The sequence below is a fragment of the Helicoverpa zea genome, chromosome 14 (genome assembly GCF_022581195.2).
Source record: "Helicoverpa zea isolate HzStark_Cry1AcR chromosome 14, ilHelZeax1.1, whole genome shotgun sequence".
Lineage (NCBI taxonomy): Eukaryota > Metazoa > Arthropoda > Insecta > Lepidoptera > Noctuidae > Helicoverpa > Helicoverpa zea.
In genome coordinates, this window is record NC_061465.1 from 10,708,990 (window position 1) to 10,730,124 (window position 21,135).

The 21,135-nt window shown below is 37.4% G+C and overlaps 1 protein-coding gene across 1 annotated transcript; it reads right to left on the reverse strand.

Annotated features, from left to right (window-relative positions):
• Window positions 1-64: 64 nt before the first annotated feature.
• On the reverse strand, window positions 65-17,601 carry LOC124636173 (indole-3-acetaldehyde oxidase-like). Its single transcript, XM_047172115.1, has 21 exons — window positions 17,428-17,601; window positions 11,806-11,975; window positions 9,750-9,910; window positions 9,307-9,457; window positions 8,826-8,993; window positions 8,608-8,665; window positions 8,234-8,457; window positions 6,829-6,931; window positions 6,502-6,632; window positions 6,136-6,423; window positions 5,734-5,889; window positions 5,351-5,473; window positions 4,837-5,112; window positions 4,413-4,633; window positions 3,416-3,599; window positions 2,803-2,998; window positions 2,009-2,593; window positions 1,606-1,787; window positions 1,077-1,269; window positions 526-639; window positions 65-272 (listed from the first exon to the last, which is right to left on the reverse strand). Exons 1-21 carry the CDS (start codon window positions 17,471-17,473, stop codon window positions 202-204), a joined length of 3,801 nt encoding a protein of 1,266 aa, XP_047028071.1. The 5' UTR covers window positions 17,474-17,601; the 3' UTR covers window positions 65-201.
• Window positions 17,602-21,135: the final 3,534 nt, after the last annotated feature.

Sequence of the window (21,135 nt, forward strand, 5' to 3'; positions counted from 1 at the left end):
AATAAGAAATAATTGTCTGGGAGGTATTTAGTTTTAAATGAAATTACAAGTAAAACGACCTTTGTTTAAAAATTACCCATTGTTTATTACATACATAATTTATAACTATAGATAACCTTAAAATACTACTATCCATCTTTCTGACGCCATCCATAATTCTTCATGGTTCGTCTTCTTGCTTCAAAAGTTAATGGTTAGTTGTTACGTTAATTTGTAGCTTTCTATTCTGGGAGATATCGCTTTAAGAATATTTTCTACGTTGTAAGGAGTATCTGTAATTAAAACAAACAAGCTTGGTCAGAAAATAATACTAACTACTGAATTTACCTACAGGATTCGTTAATTTCAATGTTGCCATCGTAATTGGTTAAAAATTATTTTACGTCTTAGAAGGCTTGTTCTCTATTCCAAAATTGTCGAAAATGAAAAGTTTATCAGAGATGTTACATAAGTTTTCCCACATTATTTAAAAATTCGGCTTATTGCCATCAAAATTAAAATACTAGGTACATCTGCATATCTTACCTACAATCACCCAATCCTGATCTGGGTAGCCGAACTCTATGCGCGCTTCTTCAATGGCGTCGTGTAGCGCATGCGTCACTACTACCGCTAGTACTAGCGCCGGCTCACCCGTAGCTGAAAATGTTATTAGGTTTATTAAAAGCTGGGAAATAGCAGAATTGCTAATAATGTACCTTACAGCTCGTCTACGCTGAAATGACCCACCCCACGGCCGCATTTAAGCGTTGCTTTTTGTGCGCTATTTAGCTTAGATCTAAGCTATAATAAGTTCACAGTAGAAGTTTCAGTCAATAATAGATTACCTACATAAAGTGCATGTAAGATAATACGAGTCTTAAAATTTGAAGTTCGCGAAGGTCATGGTGTTTGTAATAAGCAGTCTAGTAGTAGAGTACTCAACCATTTTCATAAATACTGGATAAAAATTTGAAAACATGTCGTTTGGAAGCTACGCAGATCAATTCCAAAACATCATGATGATAATTTTGCAAAAAAAAAAACATCTGTGCATATCTATGTATGCCTTCTCAACAAAGAGAATCAAATTTCACCTTTAGATCTAAGCACTCCAGCAGCATTGGTAGAGTTTCTTCTAAACATAATTCTGAAGTCCACAGGAATGTCCTTAGCACCTGGTGGTTTGTACGTCCAGGTCCGATCCGTTAGCAGACGCCCGGTGGACTCTTCGAAGACCAGCTTCTCTGAAGTCCAAAGGCCGAGGCCCATGATGAAGGCACCTTCAATCTGTGGGCAGGGAGAGACTACTACAGACTAAGGTAAAAATAGAGTAACTAGCGATAAAAAATTGGTAGTTCGGAGTTTTGCCAGTGACCGTAAAAAATAGAAATGTCGTCTTATTTCTCTTGAATCGTATGTTTTTTTTTTCTATTATATTTTAAGTTACCATCTTGTATACCATGTTTTATGCAAAAAAAATATTCTTATATAATCAGTATTTGCTCAGCAGTGTGTCTTCGCAGGGTCGACAACTTGGTACTACGTAAATTCTTGTGACAGATCTAAGTTGCTCTGAAAACATTCTCTATTGTACCGGGCTACATAATATAAGGATCCACCCACCTGTCCCACGTCGATCTCAGGACTCATGCTGACTCCAGTATCCTCTAGCAGGTCGAGTCTGCTCACGATGTGGTTGCCAGTCAACACGTCCAACTCCACCTCAGCTGCGCACACGCCATACACGTTGTAGCCCACGAGACCATCGTTCGGTGACGACATGTATGTAACTTGGAGGTTTATACCTTTGGGAATACAAAATATTAATTAGTTACCTTCATTTTCTGATTGTTTAGGCTCAGACATTCAATGCGGAGTAGCGTGGCGGAGTATTTAAACGAAGAATGGAATTTCTACGCTATTGGGCGGAGTTGAGATGTTTGAAAAACTAAATTCTTCTGTTTGTTTTATAAACTTTTCCTTGGGTCTTGCAGGGTATTTTCTATTATGCTTAAAGAAAAGTTACCTTTTTCATATGCAGTTTTCACCACCTCCTCCCACGTTGGTTCATTCAGTTCCTTTTTAGCTGCCTCCAATCTCTTATTCAGGTCTTCACAGGCTTTCACTGTAGCAAAAGCTACTGAATCACTGGTAATACTGCCATTGGACACCATAGCATTTGGGGACACGAAGCTATCAGCACCCCTAATCACCACTTTCTCCAAGGGGACTTTTAACGTGTAAGCACAAACTTGCGCCATTTTCGTGTTTATTCCTTGGCCCATTTCGATTCCTCCATGGGATATGGCAATGGTACCATCACCATGGTACACAGATATTGTAACTGGATAGTTCCAGGAGTATTCTATAGGGTAAGACATGATTGATATCTTAAGTCCTCGTTTTTTCCACGCGTTGTCGCTGTTAAACTTGGCAATTTCTGCTTTTCTGTCGTTGAAGGAGGTGGTCATTGTGAAGGTTGAGATCATCTCTCTTAGAGTGTCGTGTTTTGGCGACAGGTTTGTGAGTCTGACGGCGACGTGGTCTTTGTTCGTTACGTGGGAGATTCTTTCCATTATGTGTTCTATGAATGCTGTGCCTTCTGTTGTTGCTGGAAACAAACATTTCAAAGAGTTAGAAAGACTTAGCGGAGAGTCTAGTCTCGGTTAATACAGTCTGACAAGATGCAAATACTTGTGTAGGTGGACGTTATGATTTTCCTAGGAAGCATGTATGTACTAGCTGGTTGGATAGCTAATTGTTAATGCACATTATTTCTTATATCTTGTCTTTTACCTAATATAAAACATGGTCACTTACAAGGAGCCCTACACCACGTCGCACTGGCCGTGTCAGTGAGCACACTGTACCCCACGATCTTCCAAGTGTCACTCATATACAAGTTTGTAAGTACGGTGGCCACGCTGCTGGCTGGCGAGTCGTTGAACGAACAGCCGCAGTCGCTGTAGTACGTCACGTTCAGGTATTGGATGAGGCCGTCGCTGTTTACGCCGCACTGAAAAAAAATACGAAGCATTATATAGAATGTGTGGTCCCTTTTATTAGTTAGTCAAAGTGAAATGTTTTTACTTCAAATAGGCCTTTGCAGGCTCTTATGAAACATCACACTAGTTGTACAGTTCCAAAAGGTTGGTCTTATGGAGAAGAGCCGGCAAGAAACTCCATGGACACTCTTTTAAAAAGTAATAATGTAAGCTTCAGAAAGTTACTCTTTGCCATCATGACCTGTGGATTATGCTCTATTTTGCTGCATTTCTTTTAGCCTGCACGTTTGCAACCTAACCATGAATGCTCAATCTGGATGAATTTTATTCTTTTGTGGCTATAGAAACCAAACGTTTGGTGCGTCATTGATGTTTTCCACATAAGTAAACTTATTTTTATCTTGTAGAACTATCCATATTTGACTTACTTCATACTGAAACTCAGTGGCACTCCTCTTGCCGATAGCCTGCATGTTCTGCGTCAGCGGCAGCACGAGTACTGCGGCGCGGTTGAGCTTGTGCGCGACCAGTGCGCTGGCGCACGCTACCAGCGCCGAGCGCGAAGCCTTGCCGCCGTAGCCGCCGCCCACGCGGGGCACTTCTACTAGGATGCTGGAAGGTTTAATAGACATGATGAATAAAAAAACGTAGTTAGTCCGTTTTCTACATAAACCTCAAATAAAGGACAGGACACGTATTTTTCATTTTCTGTCACAAACAAAAAATATAATTTTGTGTTACGTCACTTCTAAGTCCCATTGTACACAGACGTGACGTCACGACTCCCGACTCTCGATCTTTGTTGCGTTATATCTTAGTAAATACTAAGGGTCAATTCCCACTGAAAGAGCAGCGGCCGGCAGCGGCCGTAATTGCAAGGGATTGAGCGCGAGCGCGGCGGGCCGCGCGGCGCCGCACCGCGCCGCGCTCTTACATTTTCCGTGCTCTTACGGCCGCTGCCGGCCGCTGCTCTTTCAGTGGGAATTGACCCTAAATGTTTTGTTGAAAAATAAAAATACGTGTCCAATATTCTTTGCCAATCCAAAATGCTGACTAATTAGAACCACTATTTAAACCCTGTTATCACACCTATTAAAATTATTATAATGATGAAATCTTAATCAAAGTGCTGTTGTAGATCTGACAGAATTTACGTGTCTTTTTGTCTTTAGAGTTACAAATTATATTTATGTTCCGAACTTCCTATTTGAACTGTTGATATAATAAAGCTGAAGAATATTAGACAGGCTATTTATCGAAGAAGGTCACTGGGTACTTAATACGGATTCGGGCACCTGTCACTACATAGTACATAAAAAAATCGCTTTCTCTGTTCCTATATTCCTATGTGCACTTATATCTTAAAAAACTACGCAATGGGTTTTGTTGCCGTTTTTTAAATAGATAGTAAAAAGGATAACATACCGATTCTCATCCATGTCCAGCATCTTAGCCACAGCGACTTGCACCAGGTCCATCCACTGGGTAGCTGACCTCACCACCAGGCCGTTCTCCGTGACCTGAGTGGCACAGCTCTGAAGCTCCATGGTGTAGTGGTACTGGCCCGGCACTGAGAACGAGCCTGTGATTGTGTGTCGGACGTCTGTGCCTCTTCTTGAAGGGTCTAATGTTACTTCTTTGTGTAGCTGTGGAAGTTAAGTTGGTTAGTGTTTTGTTTTTATGTCTCTAGGGATTTTCAAAAGAGATGTGTGATACAATTGATTTATTAAGCTGCGCTGAGAAGTTTCAGTCTTACTGGTAACAGCCTAAAGTCGGCAAGAATGTAAATAAAGTGATCTTTCATTCGATCATCTTTGCGGCAACTAAGATCCATTAACTAAAATCTTACCCTTGTTTCCTTATCATGGGCCTCCAAGGCATCCCTGATGTTCAGTACTGGTTTATCATTTAACTTCTTGTATTTCACTTTAACGACTTCCGCAGCAGCTTCGGCCGCTCTCCTGGTTACAGCAGCTATAACTCCCACTGGTTGTCCGTAGTACAAGATGTTCTTTGATGCTAAGATTTCTTCGGCAGCTATCATCCATGGCACTTCGGTGGGAGTGAAGGAATTGCTCCCTGGAATGTCTTTGGCCGAGAAGAAGGCGATGACTCCTGGCATTTGCTGGTTGTAGAAATATAAATGTGATTAGTCAGGTCAAGGTGATATTGATTGAGGACCACTTTTCTGATAGTTCTCAAGAGCTCATTATTTCCAAAGCAAAATAATTTAAGAGTATTTCTGTATATCGATGATTTATTCACCGACCTTAGTTTCAGAGTTCGCCCAAATAAAGCATTATTGCTAACTAAATTACTCAAAAACGATATTGTAGTTTTTGTGTAAATCCTAATATACATACCAGGGCTTCACTAACGTCGAACTCAATTATTTCAGCACGACAGACATCAGAGAGTACGAATGCCACATGGACGGTGCGGGGACCGCTGAACACATCACATGCATACGTTGCTTCCCCTGAACACTGCGAGAAAAGAAAAAAACATTAAGAAAAGAAATAGGAAATGAGAGAAGAGAAGGAGAAAAAGAGTACTACTCGTTAAGTGTAAGAGTATTCTTATTTTACATAACTGCATTGCAGTAGTCATGGTAGAGCTATGATAAATTCAACACATGTAAGGCTTTTTATAATATTGGAAACCTCCCAGAGAAGTTTTAACAGCTAAAGATCACTAGTTATTTGAAATCACAAAAACTTATAAGAAAGTCTTAGGTCATCTTTACCTGTGATAGTGCTTCAAGCTTTGGAATTGGTTGGTTCAGGGGCCATAACGTCTTATCCGTCTCATATGTTTGTGTGCCATGAGATACTGGCCTCTTAAGTATACTGCCACCAGACTTGTATCTTTTGTTAACGTCAGCATACCCTGAGAGAACTGCCTGAAATGGTAGGACAGAACAAATTATTATGTTGCCCAAAAACAGGCAAATGTTGACCGGTTGGTATGTACGTTTCAAATTTTCATAGTTGAGGCAATGGGAAGGCTATAAAAATATTTTGTCAAATAACTTCTTGATTTTGTTCTTGTTTTGTATCTAAGTGATCGTGAAATTAATGTTTGGGCTTTTCAAAAAAATACGGTTCGCAATTCTAGCGAGTTTTTGAGACAATGTAAAATTACTTGCCTTATAGAATAGACCTAAAGCTAACGTCTGCCTACAAATTGCAGAGGGTTCAGGAGGTATCTCCACGGGCATAACTTCCTGTGACAAATTCATCAACGTTTTCAATAAAACCTCATTGGTAAACAGCTTCTGACCAACCAGCAACTTTTCTGTCTCAGTCGCTTTCGTGAAAGTAGGACAAATGTTACCATAGACAATGTTGCAGGATGTGACTTTCTTATCACAGTCTACTTTAAAAAGAAATCCTGCGTTGACTATGGCGTGAGCGTTTTGCGCGCGAGGCATTATCTGAAAAGAGAAATTGAGAATTATAATGATCTTACATAAAATTTAATCTTATTTCGTTTTGCATAGAGTTGCAATTACCTTGTATGTTCTAACGATGTTCGTGGTATTTGACAAGGGTGGTAGTTTCACATCAAATATTAGTTTGTCATTGAGGTCTGTTTTTAAGAAGTCTTGCATTTTCACTTCAACCTTACTTAAGTCCTTGCTAACTGAAAGGGAAGATTTATTGATTCTTACAACCAAGAATTTTAAGGGATCTAAACATTAAAATTAAGAAACCGAACCAAAGCTATCAATAATTTTCTGGCTTTTGCAGCAATCTGATCTCTTTCAATTTCTCCTAGTTCTAATCTTTTCTGACCTTGATTGATATCTAGCTAGATAAAAATATGCCTTTGTACACACCTATGGTGACTGTAGCTCCAACGGCTAACAACATCAGGTATAAGTCCGACGGGAAGTCGGGATGCTTATTTTTCATCGCCAAGTTTCCTCCAATTGTTCCAATCTGAGGAAAAATACGTAAAACTTTTATGGTTGGGGAGCATTGATACCGTACAAATGTCTCGATTATTATACTCTTTGATTTGTGAATAAACCTATTTTTATAAGTCCTATAGATTATACGTCCCACTCAAAGTTGAGATTATTTACAAACAAGTGTTGTAAATTAATTTTTTTAATGATCATTCTGCGTGATTTAAATATACTCGTGCTAACAAAGATTCAAAATATATTTTTTTGTCTCGGTTTTTGTCCAAATTCCATTTTTTCATAGGCCTTTAGTTACAAACAATAGTTAAACTGACACAGTGGCGCAAAAGCTCCCACGGAACAACTATTTTAATATCAAGGTTTAAGTATCATAGTTCTAAATCTCATCAGCTCTTTTTTATCACACGCTTATTTTATGTGAATTTTGATCATAATATACAGGCACTTATCTGTCTCGAGGTTCATCATATTATGTCATTCAAGTGGCTTCAAGTGCGACAATTGAACAAGTATGTACCTTCATACCGTTCGCCAAAGTGGTTATGGCATTTTCCATTTCAAATTGCTCATTTGAATAGTCTTATCTACCAATATATCTAGACGTATTTGTTTAATTGGGAATCTGTATCTATATTACGATTCATTTGCATCAAAATCCGAATCCTCTCATTTTTGTTAGTTAAAGGATACAGAGAAGCTAATGGCGACCTTGATGGCATAATGGTCACTATGACTGCCGAACCTGAGGTCCCGGATTCGATTTCCGGTTCGTTCGACATTTGTGTGATGAGCATGCCTATTGGCCGTGTGGGTGTACATATGAATTTATAAATAAGTATATATCGGGTGTGTCGTTCATAATCACATTAAATGAAATGCGTTAATATACTGGTTAATATATGTCCATTAACACAAAGAAAAAAGAAAAATACGTAAAAATAAAAAAATGAATTTTTCAAACAAAGTAAATAGAATAAAAATGTGCGAAAATTAGAACACCATATAAAAGTCAGTCATTACAAACAACTGTAATTCTCCCTTGAAAACTGACAGCTGTCAACTGATCAAAACATTCGATACTCCTAACTTTATCTCTGCTTTACACATGATGTTGTAAATTATAAAAACGAAAAATGACTCCTGTGGCTAAACCGCTGAATGGATTAGGTTATTTTTTTTACAATTCGCCATAGAATATCATAAAGTATATGCGATAGGATTTAATGTGATTGTGAACGACACACCCGATATGTAGAAATATGTAGTTTATTACTATGTTTATACTTACCATGGGGCTAACCGACTGACTACTCACATTTCTAACAGGCACGTGTGCCACTAAATCCAAGTGATCATGCAGGGTCGCCAGGTATCCGAAGTCTGCATTCTTCTTGGGCCATTCCTTGAAGGTCTTCATAACTTCGGTGAGGGACATCCCAGCGCCCAGGATCAGGTTCTCATCAGCTAGCGCCAATTTCAGATTCTCTATAGTCGATATGTCTATGAGGATTTTGGGTTCTAGTTTTATGGGGTAGACTCCTGGAATGAAAATTGCCATCTTAATTGCAATATATATGAAGCACCGCGATGGACGTGCTTTCGAGGAGGCCATGTTCAGCAATGGCCGTGCGTAAAGCATAATCGATGTTATTAGTAAATTAATTGAGAAAAATCATGCAGACACCGTACCTCGTCCAGTGTTGCCAGCGACAAGCCTGTAGCTGTTTGTGCCTTCACGAGACAATACCTGAAGTGAAAAAAAAACTAAGAAATGATTTAATGATTTAGGTATACAATTTTTCCTTTGGCTTTTTACTCTTTTAGTTCGACTAAAGTAGTGCAAAAAAGAAAGACTCAACTGTATCTCTTAAGTGTCGTGATCATAAAGAAAATATTTTGCAAGTTACCTTGAATATATCCTGTACTGTATTCGCTTTGTACCACCGTCCTGCAGATGTGTTCAGTTGCATCAGTGATCCTTGTTTGTCTTCTATGATGCACCACTCGTCATCCGATGAGCTGCACTTACGAGTGCATTTCTTGGCGCATTTCTTTATGTGCAGGTCTTCTAAGTCCTAATCGAAAGATTTTGTTTTAAATGTGAGAAATATGTTAATTTTGTTTAACACTTCACGTTGTCAAACTAGAAGAACTAACTTATGAATGAAAAACTGATTCTACTGACTAACTGGTCCCCGCGGTCCACCGTACCGACGAAACCACTTCCCGCACCCGAATAAAAAAGCCTTTCTTAACCTATAGACTTTCTTCTGTGTACCAAAGTTCATCTAAATATGTTCGGTAGTTTTGGCGTCACTTTCGCATTTATAATATTAGTAAGGATTTAAGGCTTAATACAAATTTCTAAAGTTTCTAAAGTTGTGATACCTGTAACTTGTTCTGCAGCCCAGGGTCGGTATCTGTGGCGAAACTCTTGAAAGCATCGAGGATCGGCCGGTATCCAGTACATCGACACATGTTTCCCCCGAATGAGTCCTCCACTTCTTTTGTCGTGAGATCCTTTTTGGCTTTACTGAGGCTGTGGAAGATAGTAGCTATATAGATTTGTCTACTGTAAAAGACATCGATAATCGAGCGTTTTTTTTCTATCTATAATTTTCTTCTATTAATATGATATCTGAAGTACCTTAAATTTTTCTACTTACCTATCTACCTTCACTGTTCAAAACTTTGCTACTGTTCTTTGCTCTTAAAAGTAATTTGATAAAAAATATTCCTCTGTCCTTGTTTCAGATATCAAATTCAATTTCAGGAAATGTATGAATCGACCCTATGGTTCAAAGTACCCACACTTGTCAAAAATAACTTACCTATACATATTCATGATCCATCCCGGGGTGCAGTACCCACATTGGGTGCCGTTGAAAGAAGCTAACCGATCCTGGATAGGGTGGTAACCATCCTTTCTGTTCCCGACTCCTTCCACGGTCGTTATGTCCCAGTCGTGGCATGATAGAATGTGGACTAAGCACTGAAATATAACAAGAAAGTCAATAGTAGCTAATCAACATCATCTGACTTACAAGGTAAGTGTAAATGATGTGAGATATCGCTTTGTAGGTTTGGTGGTTTGGCTGGAAGTTGGTGATTGATACACCCGTGCATCGGAGAGTACGTAAATGTCGGTCCTGCGCCTGTTCTCTCTCCGGTGGTGTCGGATTGCCGTCCCATCGGGCTATGAGAGTGAAGGAATAGTGAGTGCACCTGTGTCTGCGCAAATGCTTGTGCACCATAATATGTCCTGCGCAGTTGGCTAAGAGGACATCATAAGGTAAATGTGGAGGAATCGCGGGTTCCAGCGATTCATTGTAACATCCTATAGGTTGTCCTGGTGGCCAGTCGTTCATAGCACCAGCCTCTCAAATATGAGTATGCCATTTCCAGGTTAGATGTAGGTACCTCTAGGTACCATTGTAACTTTTGTAAGTTATGTACGCTTATTATGATTAGGTAGTTAACTGAAAAGGTTGAGCGATTTGGGGCTGCTATCGTGTCAGCAATCTTTGAAGGGACAAAAAGAGCTAAACTTATCCTAATTTCAATAAAAGTTTTTAACATTAACTGGATCTGTTTAAATAAGGTAAATACCTAATGATTTCGTCTCATTGTGGTTAGAAACAAGTTTTTGTTGTTTGAGTTTTCCTTGACGACTATTTACATATTATATATACATACATATATACATTGTATTGTTGAATGCCCTCACTATTCACGAATGAACGACAATTTTTTACCTCAAGGTTTAAATTCTAATCGTTTTGTAGACTTGCGGTTTTACGATTAGAATTGGTATTATCCTTATACGTATATGCTTAATTAGGTACGTCAAAGGTAAGATCTATCTGATATCTGATTAACAAACGGATTAATAGCATAACCCACAGCTATGACGAAGGAATATTTTTCAGAGTTCAAAGTTTACGTGTGATGAGCAAGTGACATATAGTATTGGTAAACCTCAGAATACCTACTTAACATACACAAACAATTCTACTTGGAATTTTTGGTTAATTCAACGTGTGTCAATGTTCACGCGTCCATGAACTTGTGCAGTTGATTCACCTCTCGATCACACCGCTCGGAGATTCCCATCCGCACGAAAATAAAATAAACATGCCTGCTAACATGTTTTTGTGCAAGTTTAACTAGTGACTGTAGCCGGTCTAAGTTGTTGCAGTCTTGTTTACATACACATAATGACATTCTTGGGTCCAAAAGCTTGGAAGTTATCTGGCTGGTCCATCATCATCTTTGGTTTTCGCTAAAAGGCTAGGTTTTCCAAACTATTTTTAGGTCAGCTTCGATTCTAAACGGATGCAGCTGAGTAGGTGCCTACCAGCGTTTTACATGGAGCGACTGCTTTTTTTTTTTTTAACTACGTCAAAAATCATCAAATGACCCCTTCCGCTGTGGGTTAGCAGCGGAGAGGGAGTGTCAGACTCTTACTGACTAAAAACCGTCGTGTTCCGTCATGGGCCTTTTATGTACCAGGGCCGCGGTATCTCTTTCGAACAACCCGCAGCAACCCTGTGTACCTGGGCAACCCGAACGTAAGACTTGTAGACTGACACCATATGCAAACTTACCTTTATTTACCTCAGTTGGGATAACATGATGTCACAAATAGACAATTATTATTTACACACGAAGAGATCACGTAGGCAATAGTTCCATGTAAAACACTAACATTTAGCTGCATTTAGTAAGTTAAGTCTGGAATGGACTGGTTGGCTTTTTAGACCCAAGCATGGAGTCGGCTCTCAGTCTAGTTTCGGAAAAAGCTATTCCGATATGTACCATTTTAGTCTACTCCTAAGAAGACCTTATTCATCATGCACTACAAGCTGAGAAGTCGGAACAACTCACAGAATTAACAGCAAAGATATGCTTCTCCTTGGTGACAGGATGGGCCTGTGCCACGGAGACGACGCAGGCGCCGCACCCGCCCTCGTAGCACATCGCCTTCGTGCCATGTAGCTGCAGGTAGTTGCGGATATAGTCGTTCAGCGAGGTTTGTGGACTCACTTCTGTGCCGGCTGAAAGTACAACAAGGATAATTTTAGCACACTTTTATCAGGTCTACTTGCATGCCTGGTTGGCGTTCTTTGGGGGAGGTCTACGTATAGCATTGGACGGCAATTGACTGACATGATGATGGTAATGATGTATGCCTGTAACTATGCAATGGTATTTAAAGTTAGGTATTAATTTAACTATCTTCCAAGGGTCGTAGAGTCTTGATTTGGTAGTATGTAGTTCTGATGACAATACAACATTCTACAGTCGAACTGATGATGGTGCCGGAAAATATGTAACTTCATATTGAAACATCGTATCAAAGCTGTGTTTGGACTTGATAGAATGGTCTTGTAATGAACTTTGGCCATTTTTACGTGAATTTACAAAAGCGTGTTTTAAAGCTATTGAATTATATTTAACTGAAATAATGTTCGATAAAAACTGACAATAGAGGTATACAACAGTAGAGGGCACAAAAAGTTTGATAAAGTAGTGGCAACTTTATTTGTGGATTAGATTAGATTAGATGACCTACATTATCCGTAAATCAGGCTTTTAGCTGCCTAGTTCTACAATTATTTATAGGTAGGGCTATAATCCTACCAGTAAAATATTTTTAACTTGCTTGATCTTCAAGAAGTCAAGAAGGCTCATAAGGATGTGCCTGGAAATAATATTACGTGTTTAGATTAAAATTGTATTATGACTTGTGACTATATCAATACCAGTTTACCAAATATTGTACCACGTCAAATATAACTTAGGTAAGTATCTACCTACTTACATAAAAAGTGCCCTTATTGACAAAATAATGAAAGTTGTCTCGCCATGGTGCAAGAAATGCCAGTTTCAACAACCAAATAGGTACCTACTTGATAATTTTGCGCTCAGGAATTTAAAGGGCTCTGTCATAATGTTATACAAATTAAATCTAGTTCAGATATACTTTGCATAGTACTTAATAAACTTTTCCAGAAACTACGTAGTACTTGCATGCTATGTAGATTATGTTAGCATACCTACATAATTATGAACTATGCACCTATCCTATATAGGTGTGTATGTAGGTAGATTAGATAAGTACTATATTCTAAACCATAATTATTTAGATTCAAGGCTGGATTCACCAATGCATAATTATTTATTTTTGATTTATTCATATAAAACATATTCGGTACATTTTTACCAGATTTTTACAGAAATAGGTGGCCATCCATATCAGGTATAGGGTCAAGGTACCGGTGGCTGGGGTTCAAGAGACGGAAATTGATTATATTTTATTATATTTGTATAGATTTTTACAGAAATAGGTGGCTATCTATATCGGGTATAGGGTCCAAGGTACCGGTGGCTGGGGTTCCAGAGACGGAAACTGATTATATTTTATTATATGTATAGATTCAAATCAATAAACAAAACAGTTTAAAAAACATTATCCTATTGATTTCCTACGTCCACTATATTTTAGAACCGCAATTGTTTAAGCGTTATTTATTTTATATTGGTAGGTTCGTACGGAAATAAATCAATAATAATCGATCGATTGTCACTTGAATATGGCTGGACATCATTCGTGGGTTTTATATTTTTACTAGGTCTTAGGTACCCATTCGGTTCACCCGCGCCACGAGAGGATACCGACCTATTTCGCCTAATTAACTGGGTAAAAATATGTAGATACAAATCGCCCCAAATAGCTTTACATTTCTGCAACCTATCTATCTCAATTGGTTCAGCCTTTTTTTAAGTTACCGTAAAGTCGTCACAAACAATCATATTCTCGTGTATCTATAGAATTGTACGCAGCTGTGCGAACTCTTATGGGTCTTTAGCAAAAAACCTGTCAAGTGCTTAACAAGTTCAAAGTTTCATGACTACGAACTCACAAAAACAAACAGACAAACAGAGATACATATCAAGTAGGTACTTATAGTAGGGGAGGCAAGGGTGCTAAACCGGGAGTGACTCGAGCGTCAATGAGACCTATTAGATTGCGAAGCTTAGATTATAAGAAGAAAAAAATGTCCTGACATACACACACTTTCATCGGTGGGTGGAGCGGCTATAAACTTTCAAAAATGTAAAAAAAAACAGTTGCATGGACATACTCGAGCGCGTCAGATATTAATAGCATGCACGTCGTACGTCATTTTGAAAACATACGTATATTAATCTGACTGTTTCCATGGTGGGGGTGGTCGTAGGTAAGGGTTAAAAATGGGAAAAAAAATAATTTTATCGAGCGCGACAGATTTTCAAAAGGGGTGTTAAGTGAACCAAGACGAAGTCTCTTATGCAATAATCTGACGATTTAGACGTGACCTAAACTCGTGGCCATTATTTGAAATTGCAAAAAAAAATCGCCATTTTGAAATACTCGAGCGCGTCAGATTAAGATATATATGGTTCATTTATGTACCCTTAACGTAATCATCTTATAATCTGACGATTATCTGGAGAGACTCGCTTAATCTGACAATGGAAAGTTTTTAAAACTAATAATGATCAATACTGTAACCTAATTTTCTTTGAAAAATTAACACCAATGTCGTTGTTTTTTAATTTTGTTATAATCATTATCTAAGTCGTGATGGCCTAGTGGGTAAAGAACCAACCTCTCAAGTATGTGGATTCGATTCCAGGTCAGGCAAGTACCAATGCAACTTTTCTAAGTTTGTATTTACTGTCTAAGTTTATCTTGGACACCAATGTCTGCACAGCAAGTACTTAGTACTTACAAGACATACACGTTGTAGCACTTTGGTATTCCTTAAAAACTTGAGATATCAATAGACTATTTAGTTTTAACTTTTACACACTTTTTGATCTATATCCCAGAACGGACAAACATTTCAACAAAGCTGTCATAATAAAGGTTGTTCTAGATAAAAAGGCCTATCCAATGATATGTATGAAATTGCTATTGGCGGAGTGTACCAATCTGCTCATACATTACATACATTTCTATAATAATTACATTGAATTATAATGACATTGATAAATATACATGTGACATAAACAATACAATTGAATCTATAATAACATGGCTTGACGGAAATAATCTACGCGTAAATCTTACAAAAACTAATTTTATTCAATTTAATACATATAGATAAAAAAATAAGGCTCATCATCATCTGCCTAGCCTTTTTCCCAACTATGTTGGGGTCGGCTTCCAGTCTAACCGGATGACTAGGCCACCACGACTGTATAAAAAGAAGACTATAAAGAGTAATTATAGAGGACATAAATTACAAGAAGTATACGAAATGGCATTTCTCGGTATCACGATAGACAAACAATGCAACTGGAAGGCACACGTACTTAACGAAAGTATCCAATAAAATGAATCGTCTTCGTTAAAAACAGTATATCTGCATACTACGTATGACTTCCTGAGATTAGCGAGTTCAAACAAAAAAACTCTCCAGCTTTATAATATTAGTGTAGATTATTTAAGACCCAAAATGTACCAACACTACATACTAACACACATTCATTTGCACTAAAATGAATTGAATTGAAAAAAGAGAGAGAGGAATAGAAACCTGGGAGGAGAATACCGGCATCACGTAGCTGCACGCTTTAAACTTTATCGATTAATTTTCCTTACTTCGGCTTACGGGAATCGTCAGATTATATATTTTTCGTGAACGTTGAATTATTCCCTTCAAAATAAAAAAAAATTAGCCGCGCTCGAGAAAGTCAAGATGACGTTTTTTTTTTACAAGTTTGTAACCTTCCTACTTCTTATCGTCAATCGCAAATTGTCAGATTAGTGGAATATACACTTTTTAGCATATAACTAACTTACCCTATCTTAATCTGACGCGCTGGAGAATGTCAGATGATATTTTTTTTTTTACTAATCTGATCCTTTATTCTAGACACGCGGCTACATATACAGGGCTTATACTTGGTGGAGGTGTTAAATGGGGTAATAGGTACCTCCCTTTATACTAATCTGCCGCGCTTGAGTAAATCCCAAAATCCCTTCTAGGCCTCCCCTACTATTATACTCATGTTATCAATGTCAAAAGTCATCATAAGTAGGTCATTATAACAAAACTAATGATACTTTAGCAAGTCATCAGAGAATAGAAAGCACATGTTATGTAAACATCATTATTGTATATCTACTTATTAATACAAAGCTATTGATGAAATACTTTCTATTTATCATCAGTGTATCACTAATTTGCTACATTGGTCTAGTTGTCGCATATTGCGACTGCTGTGCAAAACCACACCTGTGCACCGGGTTCGATTCCCGAGACGCTTTGGGCCAAAATCACTTTGCGGGTTTCAGAATTTTTCACAAAGCAACCCGGAGTCTGAAAGTTGGCGGTGATACACGCCCGTGCCTGTAGCAGTCGTTGTTACAATTCCACATCAGAAGCCGTCATTTAAGAAAATTGAGACTTGCTAGGTGATTAAACCTGCAGCTTACTCGATAAGAAAAAAAATACAAAACCTTATCATGTCTATTTCAATACAATGCATGAACTACTCTAATTCTAATAAAGTATTTTATGGCTCTACGACTGGTAAGTGAGAAAAATAAACTAGAAGGCAATTGAGAAGATTCTATTAACGGATGTGGGGGACCATAAGGGCTTCTTATGGCTGTAACAATAAAAAATATGAGACCCGTCAATGTTACTAGCATCTAGAAGTAGTCCAAAACATGGAAACATTTGGACAAGCAAGTACCATGTGATAAAGTAGATTTTAAAACTACTACTAAACTGCCCATTTTCAATGTATTCTCCAGATAAACTTCATCCAAAGGTTGTCTGGAAGAAATCGCTGTTTAGCGATAAGACCGCCAATTGTACTCTTCTTTGTGTGTTGTGATTTCCTGTGTTGTTAATTTTCTTGGTGTACAATAAAGAATGTTCTAATCTTAGTTGTCAATAATTACAAGCTTTGCCAAAACAATGATAAAAAAAATCTTTATTTTCTCTTAAATTACAATATGTTAAGTGCATTACAATATATGTTGCATTGTTTAGAGAATAGTGTCTGAATAAAGTTGCTCCTGTGTTACTGATCACCATTTATCCAGTTGTTGATTGTTTGTTTTTTTTTTTTTCAAATATACAGCACATTTACTAACTTAGCCACTAAGATAATCTCAGGCTATGTTTCTTATCTCGCCGGAAGATAATAGATACGTTGGCCAATGTCAACTAATATTCAATTGTTTCAATAATAACAGAGTCCAAATGGCAACAAAAACTCGCTACTATAAATAGCTATATCAAGTTTTGTTTTTATTCCGATTCGGGCTAATGACCTCTCTGCCGGACCCCTGTACTGAATACAAATATATGTTTCTAATAATTAACGCCTATTTCACTTATTAATTGCTACTAATAAACATAGAAATCAGTCATTAAGCATGCAATAAAAAAAATGGTTTGCTGTTGTTTCCACATTCAAATTAATTAAAAAAAAAAAACTTACTCAAAGAAAATCGTTCGCCATTGATAGTAAAATTGATTCTATCCATTATTACACAATTCACATATCACTGCACGAAAATTGGTTATAATACCTATGTAAATATAAATAAAACAGATAAGTATAAAATCACGTTATAAATCTTATAAGACAAGACTTGATCGTAAGGTGCGCGGGCGCATACTGCGCACGTACAAAAGGGGATTGGCTTGAGACGGAGATGTTATCACAGATTATACACTACACTTAACTTTACTGTCATACTCTCGCAGGCTGATTCACACACACATGCATACATTGCGTTTACGGGATTTTTGAGGGAGAATAAGTTGCCTGGGTACCTGTGTTGAGGAGGTCAGAAAGGCAGTTACTCCATATAAAACAGTGGTGTAGCTGCACCCGTTTAAAGTAGAAGCCGATCCCATGTTTTGTATACATTATTTAATGAGGTTAAGATCGTGTTTCGAAGGACAAGATTCATATAAACTTAAGGTCCCGGCTGTCATTGAAGATCGCTGGCAGTCGTTACTGGTAGTCAGAAGCCAGTAAGTGAGCCTTACAACCAGTCTTACTAAGGGGTTGCCTGGGTAAATGGGGTTGAGGAGGTTAGAAAGGCAGTAAGTAGCACCATGGAAAACACTGGTATAATTGCATTGCATATTTTTTTATTATTTAATGAGGCTTAAGAAATAAACATGCTGTACAAAGAAAACCCATAGGTGGTAAAAGGCTAGTCAGATGATGAATATAATAATAAATCCATGCATATTTCAGCATAGCACTTGCAAAGCCGGAAAGTAAATAAGGCAAAATGTAATCTAAGCCTTTTTATCGTGGAATTAAATATTAGCTCATTTTCCTGCAGTATTCTAATTTATGTTGTGTTTCCGTTACATTAAACAGGTATGTAACTATGTATGCATTAGCATATAATAAATAGGTACCTATTATTCTCAACTAAGATTTGTCTCATTTGCTAGAATATTACTATGTCATCTCTTTTTTTATGTAAATAAAGATTTAGTTTATTTTAAAATATAATGTACAGATTTTGAGGTAAATAAAATCTATACTAATATTATAAAGAGGAAAACTTTGTTTGTTTGTTTGGTTGTAATGAATAGGCTCAAAAACTACTGGACCGTTTTTTCAATATTCGAAAGCTACATTATCCACGAGTACATGGGCTATATTTTATCCCGGTACGGGCAGTAGTTACCACGGGACGCGGGTAAAACTGCGGGAAAACGGCTAGTCCATAATATAAACCATGATTTATTTCTTACTAGCGACTCGCCCCGGCTTCGCACGGGTGCAACGCTGATACTAAATAAACACTATTATACATATACCCCTTCCTCTTCGATCACTCTATCTATGTATTAAAAAAACTGCATCATAATCCGTTGCATAGTTTTAAAGATTTAAGCATACATAGAGATATGGGAACAAAGAAAGCAACTTTATTTGACAGTTGGCCTGATGTTTGGGATAAAAAAGCGTGAGTTTAAACAAAGTTTTTAATCGGTCTGATACCGGCCTAATATTGAATCGTTGTAATGTGCGCACCATACATCTCCGTGCTTATCAAGCGCCAGACCAAAAAGTCAGTAGAATGCTCTTAGGACACATCTTTTTTCTAGCAAATGAACTAGAACAATGTATACACATTCATACATTCGCAGCATTTATGCATTCTTTCTCTATCAGTAATGTTATGTAAACAAGTTCTAAATACAGCAATTCTTTCATTGTTATCTCAAAAACAGCTTGACAGATGGTGATAATTAATGAGCATTTACTCATTTACTCTAATCATGAAAACATATTAACTTTTAATCTTCTGTGTTCGTATTAATCATGTGTGTCCTGAGTTATCAGGACTCAGGATATAAGTTTATGTTTAAATACTGCATTGAATATTTATTCTTGCATTATGAATACTTTTTGAAAACGGTTCTTGAAATAACCAGTGCATATAAAACTATATGAGGTACTCTGGGTATAATGAATCTAGTGCGTCACTATTCAGGAATCCACAATTATCCTTATAATTAGTTCTATATTTTATTAAATTTGTATTAAAACTATCCTTTCACATGTTTGTTCTAAATAAATGTTTTTTAATCTAGAGTACCCGCACAACTTTTGGTCGGCCATGAAGATGAAGATTAATGATAGTACGTACATTACAAAAATCAGGTATTGATCCGCTATCAGACTTACTAAAAACTTGTATTTCTTTAAAAAAACAAATTGCCTACCATCAGGTCAACTGTCAGCCCACTGTTTACTCTAAATATTTCGCAGAATAAAAAGAAAGTAAAGAAAAGATCAAATAGTATCGACTAGAACAATGTTCATTCAAATGATTAACCAAATCGATTGAACGCGTTGAGCCGGTGAAATGCAATCGAGAGCTTCATCGGAATGTGATGAATAAGACAAGCGATAGTATGTTGTTTATATTTGTCTCATCTACTGTTTAATTAGCATAATGTATCCAAACAGTGAAATAAGTCTTTTTTTTTAACGACGTCAAAAATCATCAATTGATGCTGGTTAGCAGCGGTGAGGGCGTGTCAGACTCTTACTGACTAAAAACCGTCGTGTTCCGTCGTACCTAGGCCTTTTATGTACCAGGGCCGCGGTAACTCTTTCGAACAATCCCGCAGCCCCGGCAGGCATTGGCCCTACTGGGAAGCTGGGAAGTGAAAAAGTCTTCGGTTCGATTGCCGTTTCGAGCAAATATTTTGATCGGGCTCCTAATTAGCAAGGATAAGTATGGTACACAACGATCTGGTGAAGGCCCAATAAAAACTGACAGGGTTCACGATTTCCCTTAAAAATATACTGTCAACCGGCTATCGGCCGATAGTTGTCCGACAGTTTAGTTTTTGTACGTCAACATACCCGAATTTGTCAAATTTTACCAATGGAACATTAACCTTCCACTATTGTGATAAGGTTGAAAATCTATTTAAGAAAGACAAATTGAGGTAGGTTGATGTGTCGTCTGTATTTCACAAAGGTGTTAAGTGTTTGAAGGACTAGCGGATTTGTTTATCAGAAACAATCTTTGTTTATTTTAAGTGGCACATAATTTTTAGCATGCTGACCTATAAAAAGTACACTTGACAGTGCAGGGACAGACTAGGTCCCCTTGTTATTAGTTCCTAAAATATTTTTTGTGTAGTAAGTACCAATAAACCTTCTCTGTGTGCGAGGGGCCTGTGCCCAGCAGTGGGACGGTAAAAAAAGGCTGTAACAACAGAACCAATAGTAAAATATCTATTTTATAATAATAGTAGTAAAATATCTATTTTCTAATACGGAATTTCAGAATCATATTTTTTCCTCCAGTACTTATGTTTAAAATTCAGGAAAATTTTAACATATTGATGTCGAACGTGTGACGCAAAAGGAACAAAGGAAAATTTTGTTAAAACTTTGGGAAATCGATACTAAAATCAATAAACAGTTTAGTACTTACGGGTTGCAAGTATCCTTATTTTTTAATGTACATATTACTGTCAAGTTTCAAAATTCTTTCAAAAGTCCGGACAAACATCCAACGATACTCCACTTTCACATTCATAATATTTGTAGAATAGTACAAGTTATGCTCTGCATCTGTTTACATTTAATTATTTATTTGCTAGCTCTAATTATTTGTTATGTCTTAATGGACTTACAAGTGACAATATTTTG